At 47.7% G+C, this 15,386-nt stretch overlaps 1 protein-coding gene and 1 long non-coding RNA gene across 2 annotated transcripts in view; one reads left to right on the top strand and one right to left on the bottom strand.

The window, feature by feature from the left end:
• Pstpip2 (proline-serine-threonine phosphatase-interacting protein 2) overlaps positions 1 to 8,682 on the bottom strand; it is a gene marked incomplete at its 3' end in the record, with an annotated part of 88,330 nt that extends 79,648 nt beyond the window's left edge. Inside the window, 1 exon segment of the mRNA NM_013831.4 lies at positions 8,482 to 8,682. Coding sequence (NP_038859.3) covers positions 8,482 to 8,514 — 33 coding nt within the window. The 5' untranslated portion in view covers positions 8,515 to 8,682.
• Positions 6,842 to 9,973, top strand: F830208F22Rik (RIKEN cDNA F830208F22 gene). Its single transcript, NR_152167.1, has 3 exons — positions 6,842 to 7,370; positions 7,696 to 7,832; positions 8,285 to 9,973. It is a non-coding gene; the product is annotated as an RIKEN cDNA F830208F22 gene (long non-coding RNA).
• The last annotated feature ends 5,413 nt before the right edge of the window (positions 9,974 to 15,386 follow it).

The raw sequence follows: 15,386 nt of genomic DNA, 5'->3' as shown, positions 1-15,386 counted from the left end.
TGAGAACTCAGGCAGCGGTGGTGATTCATATTCTCTCTCTCTCTCTCTCTCTCTCTCTCTCTCTCTCTCTCTCTCTTTCTCTCTCTCTGAGACAATGTAGTTGTGGCTGGTCTGGAACTTGCTAATAGGCTGGCCTCAAACTCACAGAGATCCAACTGCCTTCCTCTGCCTCCTGAGTGCTGGAAATATACACATAACACGAAATGGTACAAAATGATGAAGAATGTACGTGAAGGAAAGATTACAGATTTCTGGAACTTTAAGTAGCAGCATAGTTTCATAGGGAAGTAAGAAGGTGAGAGAAGAGAGCCAAGGCCTATGTTGTAGCCATAATCAATAGATAATGCTTTCAGTAGCTCCATCAAGGCGAGATCACTCAGAGGCTAAAAGCACTCCCTGCTCCTCAGGAGAAACAGGGCTCTTTCTGTTCCCAGCGCTCATACTGCAGCTGACAACCGCCTGTAACTCCTGAGGCTCTGACCTGCTCTTTTGGCCTCCTCAGGCACTGCACGACGCACAGTACAGACAGACACACATACAAGCGAGACACCAGTATATATCAAATGGAAATGAGTTAAAAATCGTTAAAAGGTACATACAGTCTGAGCACAGCAGTGCACATCTACAGACCCAGCACTCAGGGGGCTGAGGAAGGAGCGTCTCTTGTCTCTTTACTCCCAAGAGATTGAGACCAACCTGGACAACACAGCAAGGTTCCACCTGAGGGAGGAGAGGGAGGGAGAGGGAGGAGGGGAGGCTGGAGGAAGGTGGGAAGGGAGTAACTACCCAAAGAAAGAGCTAAGAGTTTAAGTATGGTGAGGAAAGACTACGGGGCTTAGAGTCGGGATGTATGAGAAAAGCAGTTTCTACTTTATAAGGAAGTATTTCGATCTTTCAGAGCGTGTGCTGTGACACTGTGCTTGTTTGTAAAGTGTTCACTTTTATCAGGCAAAACCCTCCTCTCTCTGCCTTCTAGATTTGTCTTATGGATTTCTTAAGTTTTATTTTTTGGTTTGGTTTGGTTTTTTGTTAAAGATTTGTTGTGTGTGTGTGTGTGTGTGTGTGTGTGTGTGTGTGCCCTACCTGCATGTGCACCTGCATGCCAGAAGAGGGCATCGGATCCCATTATAGATGGTTGTAAGCCACCATGTGGGTGCTGGGAATTGAACTCAGGACCTCTGGAAGAGCAGCCAGTGCTCTTAACTGAGCCATCTCTCCAGCCCTGGTTTGGTTTTCTTTTTTTACCCCTAAAAGATAGGTATCGTACCATACTTACTAAATTTTTTTTAAGATTTATTTTATTGGTTACATGTAAGTAGCTGTCTTCAGACACCAGAATAGGGAATCAGGTCTTCTTACAGATGGTTGTGAGTCACCATGTGGTTGCTGGGACTTGAACTCAGGACCTTCAGAAGAACAGTCAGTGCTCTTAACCGCTGAGCCATCCCTTCAGCCCTTACTAAATTTTTAAGATAAAATAAGGAATTGTTTTTGGTTTTTTTTGGGGGGAGGGGAGTTTCGAGACAGAGTTTCTCTGTAGCCCTGGCTGTCCCAGAACTCATTTTGTAGACCAGGCTGGCCTCGAACTCAGAAATCCACCTGCCTCTGCCTCCCAAGTGCTGGGATTAAAGGCGTACGCCACCACACCCGGCTTTTTGTTTTTGTTTTTTGTTTTTTGAAAATAAGGAATTTTGACAAGCATTTTTAAAAATTATTTTTCTAGCTGCTCTGGAAAAAAAAAAAAGAGAGTAATCACTTGCCAATGACTCTCCTGGCCTTTGCCTTAAGCAAAGAAAACAAAAGAGACACAGTCTCTCACAGCTCTCTCAGTCTCTCTAAGCACCAGACCCAAGAGAGAATATTTACAACTCAGAGCTGGAACTGGAGGGGCAGCTCAGGGGTTAAGGCCACTTGCTGCCCTGGCAGCGGCTACAAGACCCCCATGGCACTCAAACCATCTGTAACTGCAGTCCCAGCCCTTTCAATGCCCTCTTCTGACCTCTGTGGGTACCAAGCATGCACACAGTACATATACACACATGACATGCAGGCTGTCAAAACACGGTCAAAAGAATGATGCATGATGGGCAATTCCTTGGGGAACTGTGGGAGAGGCTCTGGGGGAGGGGCAGATGACCTTTTACCTCAGGGGCTTTTACTTCCCTGGACTGTTCTTGGATGTGATCTCATATCTCCTGTGACAAACATGTACATTCATAAGACACATTTATTCTTGGTGGATGTCAGATCATAGCTGTAGACCCCAGTCTGGTCCGTGTACCCTGAATCTGGATATGTTCTCTGCCTTGCTTTTGGGCTTTCCCAGATATGATCTCTCGTACATCCATGCAATTGTGTTTCAATTGGTCTGTCCTAAGAATGTTCTGGGAGGGCTGGAGAGATGGCTCAGGGGTTAAGAGCACTGACTGCTGAGTTCAAATGCCAGCAACCACATGGTGGCTCACAACTATCCATAATGAGATCTGATGACCTCTTCTGGGGTGTCTGAAGACAGCTACAGTGTGCTTACATATAATAACTAAATCTAAAAAAAAAACCACCATTCTGGGGAAGGACTGCTCTGTTAATATTTAGCATGTTCTTACTGACGTTTATTTACGTGTTTTGCTGATCATGTTTTCCTGAACTTAAACAACCTTCCTGGGATCATTCTTGCTTTGTTGCACCCCTGTAAATAAAGACACACTGGAACTGAAGCAAGGTTGTCTCCAGCATCAGACTGTAGTCCGCCCCATCCCCTCAGGTCCTCAGATCCCAGGTCTGACAGCCAAGATCTGCACAGGCTGGCTAAAAACGTTAACACAGGCAAAAAAAATAAAAACTTTAAAAAAAAAAAATAATTAGAGTTGGTGCCGAGGTATGCTCTGGTAATTCTAGAACTCAGGAACGCTAAGGCAGGATTGTAATTTGAGACCCTTGCTCAAAAATAACAACAAATTAGGGAAATACCATAAATGTTATGCAAAATACCACAGAGAGTCAGCAGTGGGTGGGATAGCTTTTTACCCTCCACGTTTAAAAAAAAAAAAAAAAAAAGGGAAGGAAGGAAGGAAAGGAGAAAAGGGTGTATACACACAATTTTGAGAAAGCCAGACGCGGCATGAAGCAGAAGAACAGCTGTGGGCTAACAGCTGGGTAATGAGCTAATTAGGAAGTTCCCAAAGCTTCCTCGGGACAATTTCCAGGTAGAGTGAGTGGCCCTGCGTCTGGCAAAGGTAGGGCGCTCACAGCGACTGGGAAGCCTTGGGCCCAGGAAAGCCGTTCAGGCCCAGACTGGACTCTTCATGCTCAAATGAGGCTCCTGGAAATCCCCTGGGGTGGAAGGGCGTTGCTTCCACCTGACTCTCCTGGAACTGGTTTTACAGCCGCCTGTGCGCACCCACAGCTGAAAGGCACTTTTGTCTGAGTGCGCCCACAGCTGGTCTCTCAAGAAGGGCATCGTCTCTCAAGTATGCCGAAGACTCTCTCTCACTGAGGCTCAGCTATTCCCCGAGAGCTCTGGAAACCACATCCCTGATTACTGTCTCGTTCTGGTGAGAACCATCAAGATTAACCAGGTTAAATCTCATAGCACTGCCTGGCCAACTAACCACGAGAAGGCACGAATATGGAAGAGTATGCACTGATAGTAAGGCAAACTCCATCAGGGTCCATCCTCTGCAGTTTCGTGGTGTTTCTTAGATCTCGTTCTGTGGCTCAAAATGAGTCAGAATTAATAATATAGCCTAGACATGAATTGAAACTCAAAGCAGTCCTCCTGCCTCAGTCTCCTATCCGCCGCGATTATAGGCAGGCATCACCGTGGCTGACTTCCTATTTTTAAAACTATTTTGATTAGGGTCCTAGGGATCCGTCTCAGCTTTTCAGCCTTTGCTCAGTTCCCAGCACTCACAACGATCCGTAATTCCAGTTGCAGAGGGTCCAACATCCTCTTCGCACCTCCCAGGGAACTGCATGCACGAAGTGCTTATACATACATGCAGGGAGGACACTCATATGCATAAAATAAGTCTTACAATATACTTCTAAGGGGCTGGAGAGAGGGCTCAGCGGTTAAGAGCACCGACTGCTCTTCCAGAGGTCCTGAGTTCAATTCCCAGCAACCACATGGTAGCTCACAACCATCCGTAATAGGATCTGATACCCCCTCCTGGTGTGTCTGAAGACAGCTACAGTGTACTCATCTATATAAAATAAATAAAATCTTTTAATATATATATATTATACTTTGAAATACTAGTTCCTTGAAAACTAGGTCTACCAAAAGTTTCTCTTATTTCGTTATTTATTTTGCATTCTACACTTATTTTATTGGGGGGGTGGTGCATGCAGGCATGCCACGGTACACATGTGGCAAACAGAGGACAACCATGGGATTCAGAGATCAAACTCAGGTCATGAGGCCTGATGGCAGGTGCCTGTACCCCCTGCCCTATCTCACCAGCTCAAAGGGTTTCTTTAAATAAATATTTTAGTCAGATTCGTTCAGAGTGTGTTGGCTACATTTTCAGAACCAGTACTTCATTCAGGCATAAGCCTCTCAGCGTCAGGATGCTCCCCTCTGAAGCCTGTGATGGCTCTCGCCTGGCTGTCTCCATTGGACCCTGTTCCCCTCCTCCTTCCTAAATGCAGGCATTCATCCAGTACTACCGCTGTTGCTTCCTCCCCTCCCTCCACCCTCACCCCAGTTTTTTAAGACAGGGTTTCTCTGTGTGGCCCTGGCTGTCCTGGAGCTCACTCCTGTAGACCAGGCTGTCCTGGAGCTCACTCCTGTAGACCAGGCTGTCCTGGAGCTCACTCCTGTAGACCAGGCTGTCCTGGAGCTCACTCCTGTAGACCAGGCTGTCCTGGAGCTCACTCCTGTAGACCAGGCTGTCCTGGAGCTCACTCCTGTAGACCAGGCTGTCCTGGAGCTCACTCCTGTAGACCAGGCTGTCCTGGAGCTCACTCCTGTAGACCAGGCTGTCCTGGAGCTCAGAGATCTGCCTGCCTCTGCCTCCAGAGTGCTGGGATTAAAGGTATGCACCACCACTTCCAGCAAGTGCTTCTTGTCTTTAACTATTTTTCCCCTTGGAGACAGGGCAAGCATGCCACAGGACATATGTAGAGGTCAGATGTCACCTTGTGGGCATTGGTTCTGTTCTTCTATCACGCGGATCCGGGATACTGAGTTCAGATCCTCCGGCTTCACAGGAGGTGCTTTTACCACTGAGCCACCCTACCCCGCCTCTCGGGGATTCCTCTTACACTTAACCTCTTTATCCTTCCTCCCGAGTTTACCGTCCTAACTTCCTTTGTCACCTGTGCCGACGATAGTAACAACAGCTAACAAGTATAAGGTACCGATCACCATATTCAGCTCTGTAATTTAATCTTAGGGAAGAGAGTAACATTGTCTCATCCATAGAAAAACAGAAGTTTGAGGGCCTTAAGCACCCTGGACAAAGCCACCAAACCAGTGAAGGCACATTCGCCTCAGAGGCCCCACTGACGGCAGAGGACAGACACTCTTGTGCTTCATGCTGTTCCATTCAGTCTCCCCAGGACACCCTTTCCAATGGAACAGAGCCATCCCCACCAGCCGGAAGCTGTTGCCCAGCTGACATTAAAGTACTCGGCGATATGTTTGCAATGGTGAAGATATCAGAATGCTTCCAAACTCTACTAGCTGACACCCTTTGCTTTCCCCTGGGGGTTGCGGGGGGGGGGGGGGACCCTCCTCTGGCAGGAAGTCCTCATACCCATCAGCCTAGCCTGGAGCTTGGGGTGAGGCCTGGGGCAGAGGGGAGCTTTGTACTTAACCTGCCTCTGCAGGTGCAGCACCTGACTAAACAGTGTTGACAGTCACTTCTCCCTCCTCCTGCCTCCACTTGGCATTTCCTCCTGCTGACTTCCTATTTCAGGACACGCCCACTCATCTCCAGTTCCCCTTCTGAAGCCAGCTTGAGGCCCCTCTCCTTCCTTCTGCTGGTGACCCTCCGTTGACTTCCCTGGCCTGGGACTGGCTCTTATCTCTGTAGTTTCTCTATCTGCATCTTTTCCCACTCCATGGTCTCCACCCCAGAATAGGCTTCCCTGGTCCAGTTTCCATAACACCTGCTAACTCTTCCCCATCCCCAGACCCCACCCGAAACCCAGTACAGTCTTTGTTTTAGGTTTTGAGACAGAGTCCAGCTATATATCCCAACCTGGCTTGAACGCTTAATCCTCCTGCCTCAGACTCTGCTGCCTCAGCCAGCCCTCTTCTGTATTCTTAAGGTCAAGCACCTAAGGTCAAAATCTCCCCTTTCGATTCCCCTTCCTCAGGAGATGTTCGGATTCTAGGGAAGATTGCAACAGGGTTAACCCCAGCAAAAGCCAGGCCTACCAGAGCACTTCCCATACAGAAAGTATTTCCTACGAGTTTATTAAACCTGGGAAACCAGTGCCTGCTGATGCTTTCAACATTTTTTTTTCTTCATCCAGTCACAATGTTCTCATCCCTCCCTGTCACTGTCACCAGCATCAACTCAGTGAAAAGACTCCTACTCCCTGAGAGCATGGCTACTTAAAGGTGAGCAGCCGTTCTTCTCCAACAGCTAGCTCCCTCTGCCCCTTTTCTCCCAGGTCCTGCATCTTCACTCCTGCCCCTGTCTTATCCACCTGGACCTAGGGATCCACAATCCGCGTGCCATAGCTGGTGCTAAGGACCCAGCTGGTGGGAAAATCGTGTCTGCCCTTCAGGACCTCCTGGTCCAGCTGAAGCAGGAAGGAGACTCCAGCAAACAGCCACAGGATGGCCCAACACGCCCCACGCCCACTGCAGGCACTGGGAAAGAGCAATTGGGACGTTCACTGGGGTGTGCTCGCTCCATGCCACCCTCTTGGAGACACTTGGGTGAGCCTTGAGTTCATGCAGAGCTCTGGGCCACGATTCGTCAGCTCCAGGGCTTTGAGAATGTTGCTTCACTCCCTGCCAGTTTCCCCATCGGTAAAATATCATGGTGAGTCAGTTCCCTCCGAGGGCGACTGGGAGGCATGGTGGAGTAATGTGGGGAAGGCAGTTAAAGAACCTAATAATCTGCACAATAAACAATGCGGTCCTTCTCGTTATTTGAATCGAACAACTGCTGGAACTGTGGAGCTGGACAGGGCGCTTGCAGTTTCCGGGATCTCAGGTAACTTTTGAAAAGTAGAGCAAAAACTCAACACCAGCAGCAGCGGCCGCGGTCCGGTGCTCCTAAGACCTTTACCACAGGACTCTCAACTCAACTCCACTCTGCCCCTCCTCTTGACCACTCCTGCCAGAGAGTAGGTGGGACAGCTGGGGCTGCCAATGGCTCAGCTTCGCCAACGCTGGGATTTCAGGTGTGAGTAACCAACACTTCTGGCTCTGGGGTTTTTAAGGAGAGTTGGAGGGAAGGAAAGAAAGCCTAGCCCCTATTGCTGAGTGCTGAGACTGATGGAGACGGGTCCTGGGCTCTTAACTAAACTCAGGCTAAGATGTCCAGAGCCGAAGGGCACATCAGTCTTTTCCTTGACACTTTTGATTGAGCCTGTTCCAGAACGGGCACGCCCCGGATGGTGCGCACATACTATCTATCATCTGAAGTCTCTGTACCTCCATCGTTAGCCCAAAAAAATAATCACTCTACTATGAACTGCATAAAGGTCTGTCCTTTTTTTTCCCCACAGTGTAAAAAGTGTCAAGATTTCCCAGGTCTCCGAGGAGGACCAAGTGTAAGGTTACTAACCCTGCTGTAATGCTACCCCGGCCCTTCGCCTTATGGTCAGTGACTCAGAAGGATCTCAAAACCTCAAGCGAATGGGAGGTGATAGGCTCTAACTGCCACTGGGTTCACGGCAGGAGATTGGTGTGGTGGGCAGCTCTGAAGCTAAACCGGGAAACAAGCAGAGTCCTAGAAAAAGGCTGAGCCCCTCTATCGCTGTGGGTCAACTCTCAGGTGGACAGCTCCTTGCCCTGTCTTAAAGGAAGGTGTTACCTCCGAATTCAGGCGGAAATGGTCCCTTGGAGGGTGGGTAGTCGTAGGGTAATGGGAATGCGTGCGAAAAGGATGTCTAAGTAAAAGGTGAGAGAAGACCTGCCACCTAGGACCCGCACCGCTATGACAGCACCAGTTCTCGGGTCTCACGCGCGCGCTGGCCTCCCTGGGGTTCTCTGTGGGCTGCGAGGGAAATCAGAAAGCGGGGCTGCCAGGCAGGGTGAAGCTCGGGCCGAGAACCCCAGAGCGACTGCTCACACGCCCCATCCCGTTTCTCCCAGGGCTTCGGGGCACCCGCGGGCTGGAATGCGCCTCCTTTTGGGCTTCGGTTTTCAAGCGTGAGAACGCCGGGTGACGTCAGGGCCCAGGTGTTTCGGGGAGCGCGCGCTCCGGGGAGCGGACTCTCGGGACAGAGAGGGGCAGCCCCAGGGCTCGCTCCGGCGTGCGCTCCGGGACGCCCCGCGCCGCGCTGACTTACCCAGAAGTTCCCCTTGAACAGCGAGCCCGTCATGCCGGCGCTGGGTTGTGAGCGCAGGGCTGGGAGCGGAGGACGGAAGGCGGCTGAGGACGGCGGACAGCGGGAGGACAGCGGGAGGACGGCCGGATCGCGCCGAGAGCTCAGACTGTCAGGGCCAAGGTCCAGCGCAACTTTGGAGTTCCACTGTCACCCCGGGAAGCCGCCCCGGGTCCTAAACCACGCCCGATTGCGCCGCCCCGCGCCCCGCCTGCCTGCCCGCCCGCTTGCCCGCTTCGCGCACCTGCAGAGGGCCACCCGCCCTGACCCTAGGGCGCGGCCGGTCCAGCAGCTCTGCGGAGGGCGGTGGCCAGTCCAAACCACAGCCTGCCGGACGTCTGAACGACTGAGAGAACCGGTCCTTCTCCCTTCGGCTGCCCACTGGACTCTTCCCATCAAGCCCTCCCGACCTAGAAATTCAGACTGTGAATCAGTAGAAACCCTAGGAGATGCCTTCGCCTATGCTGCTATCGCTACAAGGAATGGAGTGCACACACCGCCCCGGAGGGGATTGCAGGCTTTAGTCTAAAATGCCAATTCAAATGCGTTATCCATGTTTCCTTTTAACTTTGCATATCTTAATCTGAACTCAGTTAAGGTTTCTTCACCACCTGTCTCACCTAGCAGTAGAAGCCAGGCTGCTTTCTGCTCCCTCTCTTGTGAGCTTCAACTCTTTTCAGAGAGAAAACCGGAGACTCACACCTGTAATCCCAGTACTGAGGAAGCTGAGACAGAAGACTGAGTTTAAGCCCAGCCTGGGCTACAGTGTGAGGTCTTTCCTAATAAGCAGACAAACCAAATAGGACTCCAGGGCGCATCAAACTCCTTCTTGTTTGGAAATAGACAAAGTACTTGTTCTATGTGCCCAGTGTCCAGCCGGAAACTCAAGATAGCTGAAAGATTGCTCAGATTCACAGTTATGTAGGGGATGGAGAGACCAAAGCTAGAAGTCTGTCCTTCCTAACAGGGCCAGTGTCTTTCTGGGTAAGAAGTGTTCATAGGGAAGAAAATGAAAGTTAAGTTGCCAAGACTGGCATCGAGCTAGTTCTCCGTTATGCCAAAGCAAGCATTCACCTGTGCAGCAGATTCTAGTTAGATCCCGGCACAGCACGTGACAATCGTGGAATGAGTAGAAGAGCTCACAAGATTTCTGCTCAGTAACTCTACTCCCGAGCCCTATATCATCTGTAACGACAGGGATTCGCGAGAGCACCCAGCCCTGTTACTCTCCAAGGACATGCATTCACCAACCCGGTTCTTCACTGAGGTTAGGGCCACTGGCTGATTTTCCAGAGGACTTGGGTTCAATTCCCAGCATGGCAGCTAACAGCAATCCCTAACTCCAGAGCCAAGGAATCTGACACCCACTTAGTATGTTTTTCCTAACAAGGCCATGCAGGTGGTGCACAGACATACAAGCCTGCAAAGCACCCATACACGTAAAATATATATAATTAAAAAAAAAAAAAAAAAAAACCAGTGAGGTTAGACTCAAGGCAGAGAAGCCTGGCTACATCTGCAGATGTGGGTGGACTACGAGTACGAGTGACACTGAGGGCTACAGGAAGCCAGAGCCCTGAAGACACAGTCTTTTCATTTTCTCTCTCTCCCTTCCCATTCCCTCATCTCCCCTCCCCTCCCCTCCCCTCCCCTCCCCTCTCCTCTCCTCTCCTCTCCTCTCCTCTCCTCTCCTCTCCTCTCCTCTCTTCTCCTCTCTTCAACTGGACATTTAATCCAGGTCCCCTGTCCCAGTGTTGTTTGTGGAAAGTTTTTGTTGCTTGCTTGCTTGCTTATATTTAAGACAGGACCTTACTAAGTTACCCATGACAGCCTTGAACTCACTCTGTAGCCCAGACAGATCTTGAATTAGCCACTCTCCTGCCTCAGTCTCCAAAGTTGCTGGAACTATGGGCATGTGCCACCACAGTCATGAGGAAGTCTGTGACAAATATCTTAATGCATTTTTAAATTATTTGTGTATTTTATGTATATGAGTACACTGTAGCTATCTTCAGACACACCAGATGAGGGCATCAGATCCCATTACAGATGGTTGTGAGCCACCATGTGGTTGCTGAGAATTGAACTCAGGACATCTGGAAGAACAGTCAGTGCTCTTAACCGCTGAGCCATCTCTCCAACCCTGGACAATATCTTACTTACAATTCTCATTATCTGTATTTAAATTTTTTTTCTAGTTTTGTTTGTTTGTTTGTTTGTTTGTTTTTTCAAGATAGAATCTCACTATGTAACTCTGGCTGTCCTGGAACTCACTATGTAAACCAAGCTGACCTCAAACCCACAGAGATCTGCCTGCCTCTGCCTCTGCCTCTCAAGTGCTGAGATTGAAGGAGTGCACCACCATTCCTGGCTTATGTTTTAATTGTATATTATAATTATAATGTGTATATTACTTTTAAATCAATCTCAACAAGGCCCTCATGCTACAGTGCACTAGGTTTTCTGACACAGGCCTCTAAGGTCTCTGACTTTTAGCTCTCTTCCACCCCCTAGTGGTGCAATTGAAAATTGAACGTGGTTTTTAAGACTGCCAGAAAATTATTCAATGTGTTTTTTGTTACAGTTGTTTATTACATCTGCTTGTCTATTTACTTATTTCTCTGCCCTGTGTGTGTTTGGTAACGGTGAGGACTCATGTATGCCACTTCATGTGTGGCTGACAGAGGACAACTGGTGTCTCTGTCTTTGCCAACTCATGTCTTCATGTTCGGCAAAAAAGCGCTTGACCCACAGTTATCCTGTGGGAGTGTTCTGTGGATCTTAAAAAATGCTGATTTGGGGGATGGAGAGATGGCTCAGCAGATGAGAGCACTGACTGCTGCTCTTCTAAAGGTCCTGAGTTTAAATCCCAGCAACCATGTGGTGGCTCACAACCACCTGTAATGAGATCCGACCGACGCCCTCTTCTAGTGTGTATGAAGTCAGCTATAGTGTACTTATGTATAATAATAAATAAATCAAGCCGGGTGGTGGTGGTGCACGCCTTTAATCCCAGCACTCGGGAGGCAGAGGCAGGCGGATTTCTGAGTTCGAGACCAGCCTGGTCTAGGTCTACAAAGTGAGTTTCAGGACAGCCAGGGCTACACAGAGAAACCCTGTCTCAAAAAAAAAAAAAAGGGAAAATAAATAAATCTTTGGGTTGGAACCAGCCGGGCCGACCAGAGTGAGCAGAAGTGACCAACAACCACATGAATGCTCACAACTATCTGTACAGTTACAGTGTACTCACATACATAAAATAAATAAATAAATCTTTTTAAAAAAAAATACTGGGCTGGAGAGATGGCTCAGTGGTTAAGAGCACTGACTGCTCTTCCAGAGGTCCTGAGTTCAAATCCCATCACCCACATGGTGGCTCACAACCATCCGTAATGGGATCTTCTGGTGTGTCTGAAGACAGCTACAGTGTACTCATATACATAAATAAATATAAATAAATAAATCTTTAAAAAATAATAAAAAATAAAAAATACTGATTTTTATTTGTATGTATGTAAATGTGTGGCGGATACTCATGGAGACCAGACAAAGGTATAGGATCCCCTGGAGCGGAAGTCACAGGAAACCACATAGATGCTGGATGCAATTCTGTCCTCTGGAAGAAAGAGCAAGCAACACTCCCTCTTAAGCACTAAGCCCCCTCTCCAGCCCACTCAGATGTTTTAAAATGCATCACCCCCGCAAGTACTCTGTTAAGAAGGCAAGTTAAGGGCTGGAGAGATGGCTCAGTGGGTAAGAGCACCCGACTGCTCTTCCGAAGGTCCAGAGTTCAAATCCCAGCAACCACATGGTGGCTCACAACCATCTGTAATGAGATCTGATGCCCTCTTCTGGAGTGTCTGAAGACAGCTACAGTGTACTTACATATAATAAATAGATCTAAAAAAAAAAAAAAAGACAAGTTAAGTGTGTGCTGTATCTATGGGTCAATGAGAAACTTGGTATATTTTGGCCAACAAAGTTAAATACCACTCCAGAAGTTATGCCACAGTAGAACCAGATCATTCATCATAGCTACTATGAATATTATGGCACAATCTCTTTCAATAATAGGCATTTCATGACTAAGTTCAAATTGCATACAAAATTTCAAGTTTTTCTTTTTTAACTTAACACTATTTCACAAAGACTTCTGAAGTTAGAAAGTACATTCTTTTTCCTAACCAAAAAAAAAAAAAAAAAAAAAAAAAAAATTGATACCATACGATGTTGCTTTCTACCTGTGAAAACTGAAAATCCCTTTAAAGGGACACGTGACTGTGTCATCAAATACAAAGTGTGCCTGCCTTTTCACTGTACAGACACATGTTAAAGGACTACGGATTCTAAACACACTCTCGCATACACAAAGTGGAAGAGGTATATGTTGTAGGAAATATCTAGAGCTAGCCTCTGCGCCAGGAGATCTCACTTGCTCCGTCTCTCAGCCACCAACCGGTCTCTCAGCCGCCAACTCATCAGCCCTGCGAGGCCACATGGCTCCCACCAGGCCATCTCTCAGACGGGTCCCTGAGTTCCTCTCGCTTTCAGGCCCCACGCACCCCTAGTTAGCCATCTCAACACCTAACTACCAGGTAAAATCAATACTCTTAATGCTTAATTAGCCAATCAGATTTATGCATCAATAATAACATGATTTACAAGATGCCAATACAATAATCTCAGAGCCAAATGATGATGATAAAGCTTTAACCCAGTTATTCTAACCTTCTTATAACACCTCCATCCTGGCTCTCTCTTCTCCTGAGACCTCTCTCTCTGTCTGCGCAACTCCTCTGCCTGCCTCTCTTCCGTCCAATCAGCAGGCTCCCACTGCCCTAATGTGATTGGACAGGGGAAATCCTGCGATATGTCACCCCTTCTGTCTAATTAAAGAAAGACTTTCTCTCAAAATAACAATGGAGCGCAACTATTACCATTTTGTAAGTTATATGGTATAAGATAGACCTAACACCCAGTCCAACATTCTTGCCAATCAAATTGAACACTGTCCTCCATCCTAACTTAAATCTGAATGGCTAAAAAAAGAGGGGAAAAAAAGAAAAAAAAATGTTGTGGTAAATCTCCAACCCAGATAAGCCCGGGCAATGAAAATACAACTCAATTAATATGAATACATTCTGTGCGCCTAGAATGGCCAGACCTGCCACTATGCTACCATCTTCCCCATATGAGAGACCCCTAGAACTTGCAGCTTCTCCAGGCCAGGTGCTTCTGATCCACTTTCATTTCTCCTCCCCCCACCCTCTTCCTTCCCCTCCCTCTTCCTCCTCCTTCATCCCCCTCCTCCTCCTCTGTCATCCTCTCTCTCTCTCTCTCTCCTTTTCTCCCTAAACCTTCAGCTCCACCTTCCCCTCTTTCTCCGCCCAATCACCAGCTCTAGCATTTATTTTATAAATTAAGGTGGGAAGCAGGTTGACAGGAAATCACCTGAGGGCTGACTCACTCCTTGTTCACAACCCCTCACAGGAGAACGGAATTAACATCAATTATAATTAGCCCCAGGTCGATCAGCAACAAGTATACAGTTGCTTATAGTAGAATAGCTATTTGGGGGAAATTTTAAAATGTATCTATCTGTGGGGAAATAGTTCAATATATTGTAGTATATCCATACAGAGAAATCCTGTGTATGAAAGAGAAAAAATGATGAAACCAAATATACTTCTAAATGGGAGAAAAGGAAGACACAAAACACGTCACTCTTTCTGCAGGGAGGTCAAAGAGTAAAGCTACATTTTGAGTGGCCCTCCCTTCCACTCTCTCTGGGGTCAAGTGGCGCAGAAGGAAGACAGACCTGCTGTTCACTGTGTGCCACTTTGCAGCTTTGAATTTCTACCTTCTGAGTTCACTGAAAACCAAAATCTTCCTTCCAAAACTTTTCAGTAACGTTCAAATTCTTGTATGATTTCCAGCCACGTGAGTACCCAACATCTCTTTATTTGGGAAATACTACTGTGGTGAACATCTTTTATATAAGGGTTTTTAAAGAATTACTAATAAAGGAACTGCAGATCAAAGAAATAAATGTCGCTAAGGTTCTCAAAGTATTGAGTCCAGCTGTTTGCCAGAAAGATCTTGGAAGCCAGGCGGTGGTGGTGCACACCTTTAATCCCAGCACTCGGGAAGCAGAGGCAGGCAGATTTCTGAGTTCGAAACCAGCCTGGTCTACAAAGTGAGTTCCAAGACAGCCAGGGCTATACAGAGAAACTGTCTCAAAAAACAAACCAAAAAAAAAAAAGCAAACAAACAGAAAGGTCTTGGAAGTCTGTACTCAGTGGTGTGCCGGGAGCCTCCGCCACCTCAGCCCGTTCACAGACACGGGCACTATCATCCACTCATCATCCCTGAGAACTTGAGAATTCTTCCCCGTGTAGTTTCAATCATCCGAGCCTTAATCATGACATTCTAAGAGATGGATAAGGTTTAGCACATCTGTTTCTCTCTCTTTTGTATATTGTGGATACTCTCTGCCCTTTGTGAAAAGGGGTGTGTGTGTGATATTTTTCTAGTCAATTTGCCATCTGCTCTGCACAGACCTTAATACACACACACACACACACACACACAAACACACACACACCCATTTCACAGCCTAACACATTATCAACTCTCAATATTAGTTGATTCAACTATGTTCAGTTTCATTTCATCACAGTGTTTGGAACTCACTTATCGTGTTTATGAAACCTCAGCTCTCTTTGTCCTCTGGAATGTTTTTCTGGTCACAGGTTCTTCCCCTCAGGGCAGTCATCTAGTTCTAGGCTGCCTTCTAGTTCCAAGCGGTGGATGACTCCAAACCCAAATCACCCCTCCCCCGCCTGCCGACCTTTCAGTTTGCCTATTGA

The sequence above is a fragment of the Mus musculus genome, chromosome 18, assembly GCF_000001635.26.
Source record: "Mus musculus strain C57BL/6J chromosome 18, GRCm38.p6 C57BL/6J".
NCBI lineage: Eukaryota > Metazoa > Chordata > Mammalia > Rodentia > Muridae > Mus > Mus musculus.
Note: the sequence above shows the minus strand (reverse complement) of the source record. Positions and strands in the feature narration are given on the sequence as shown.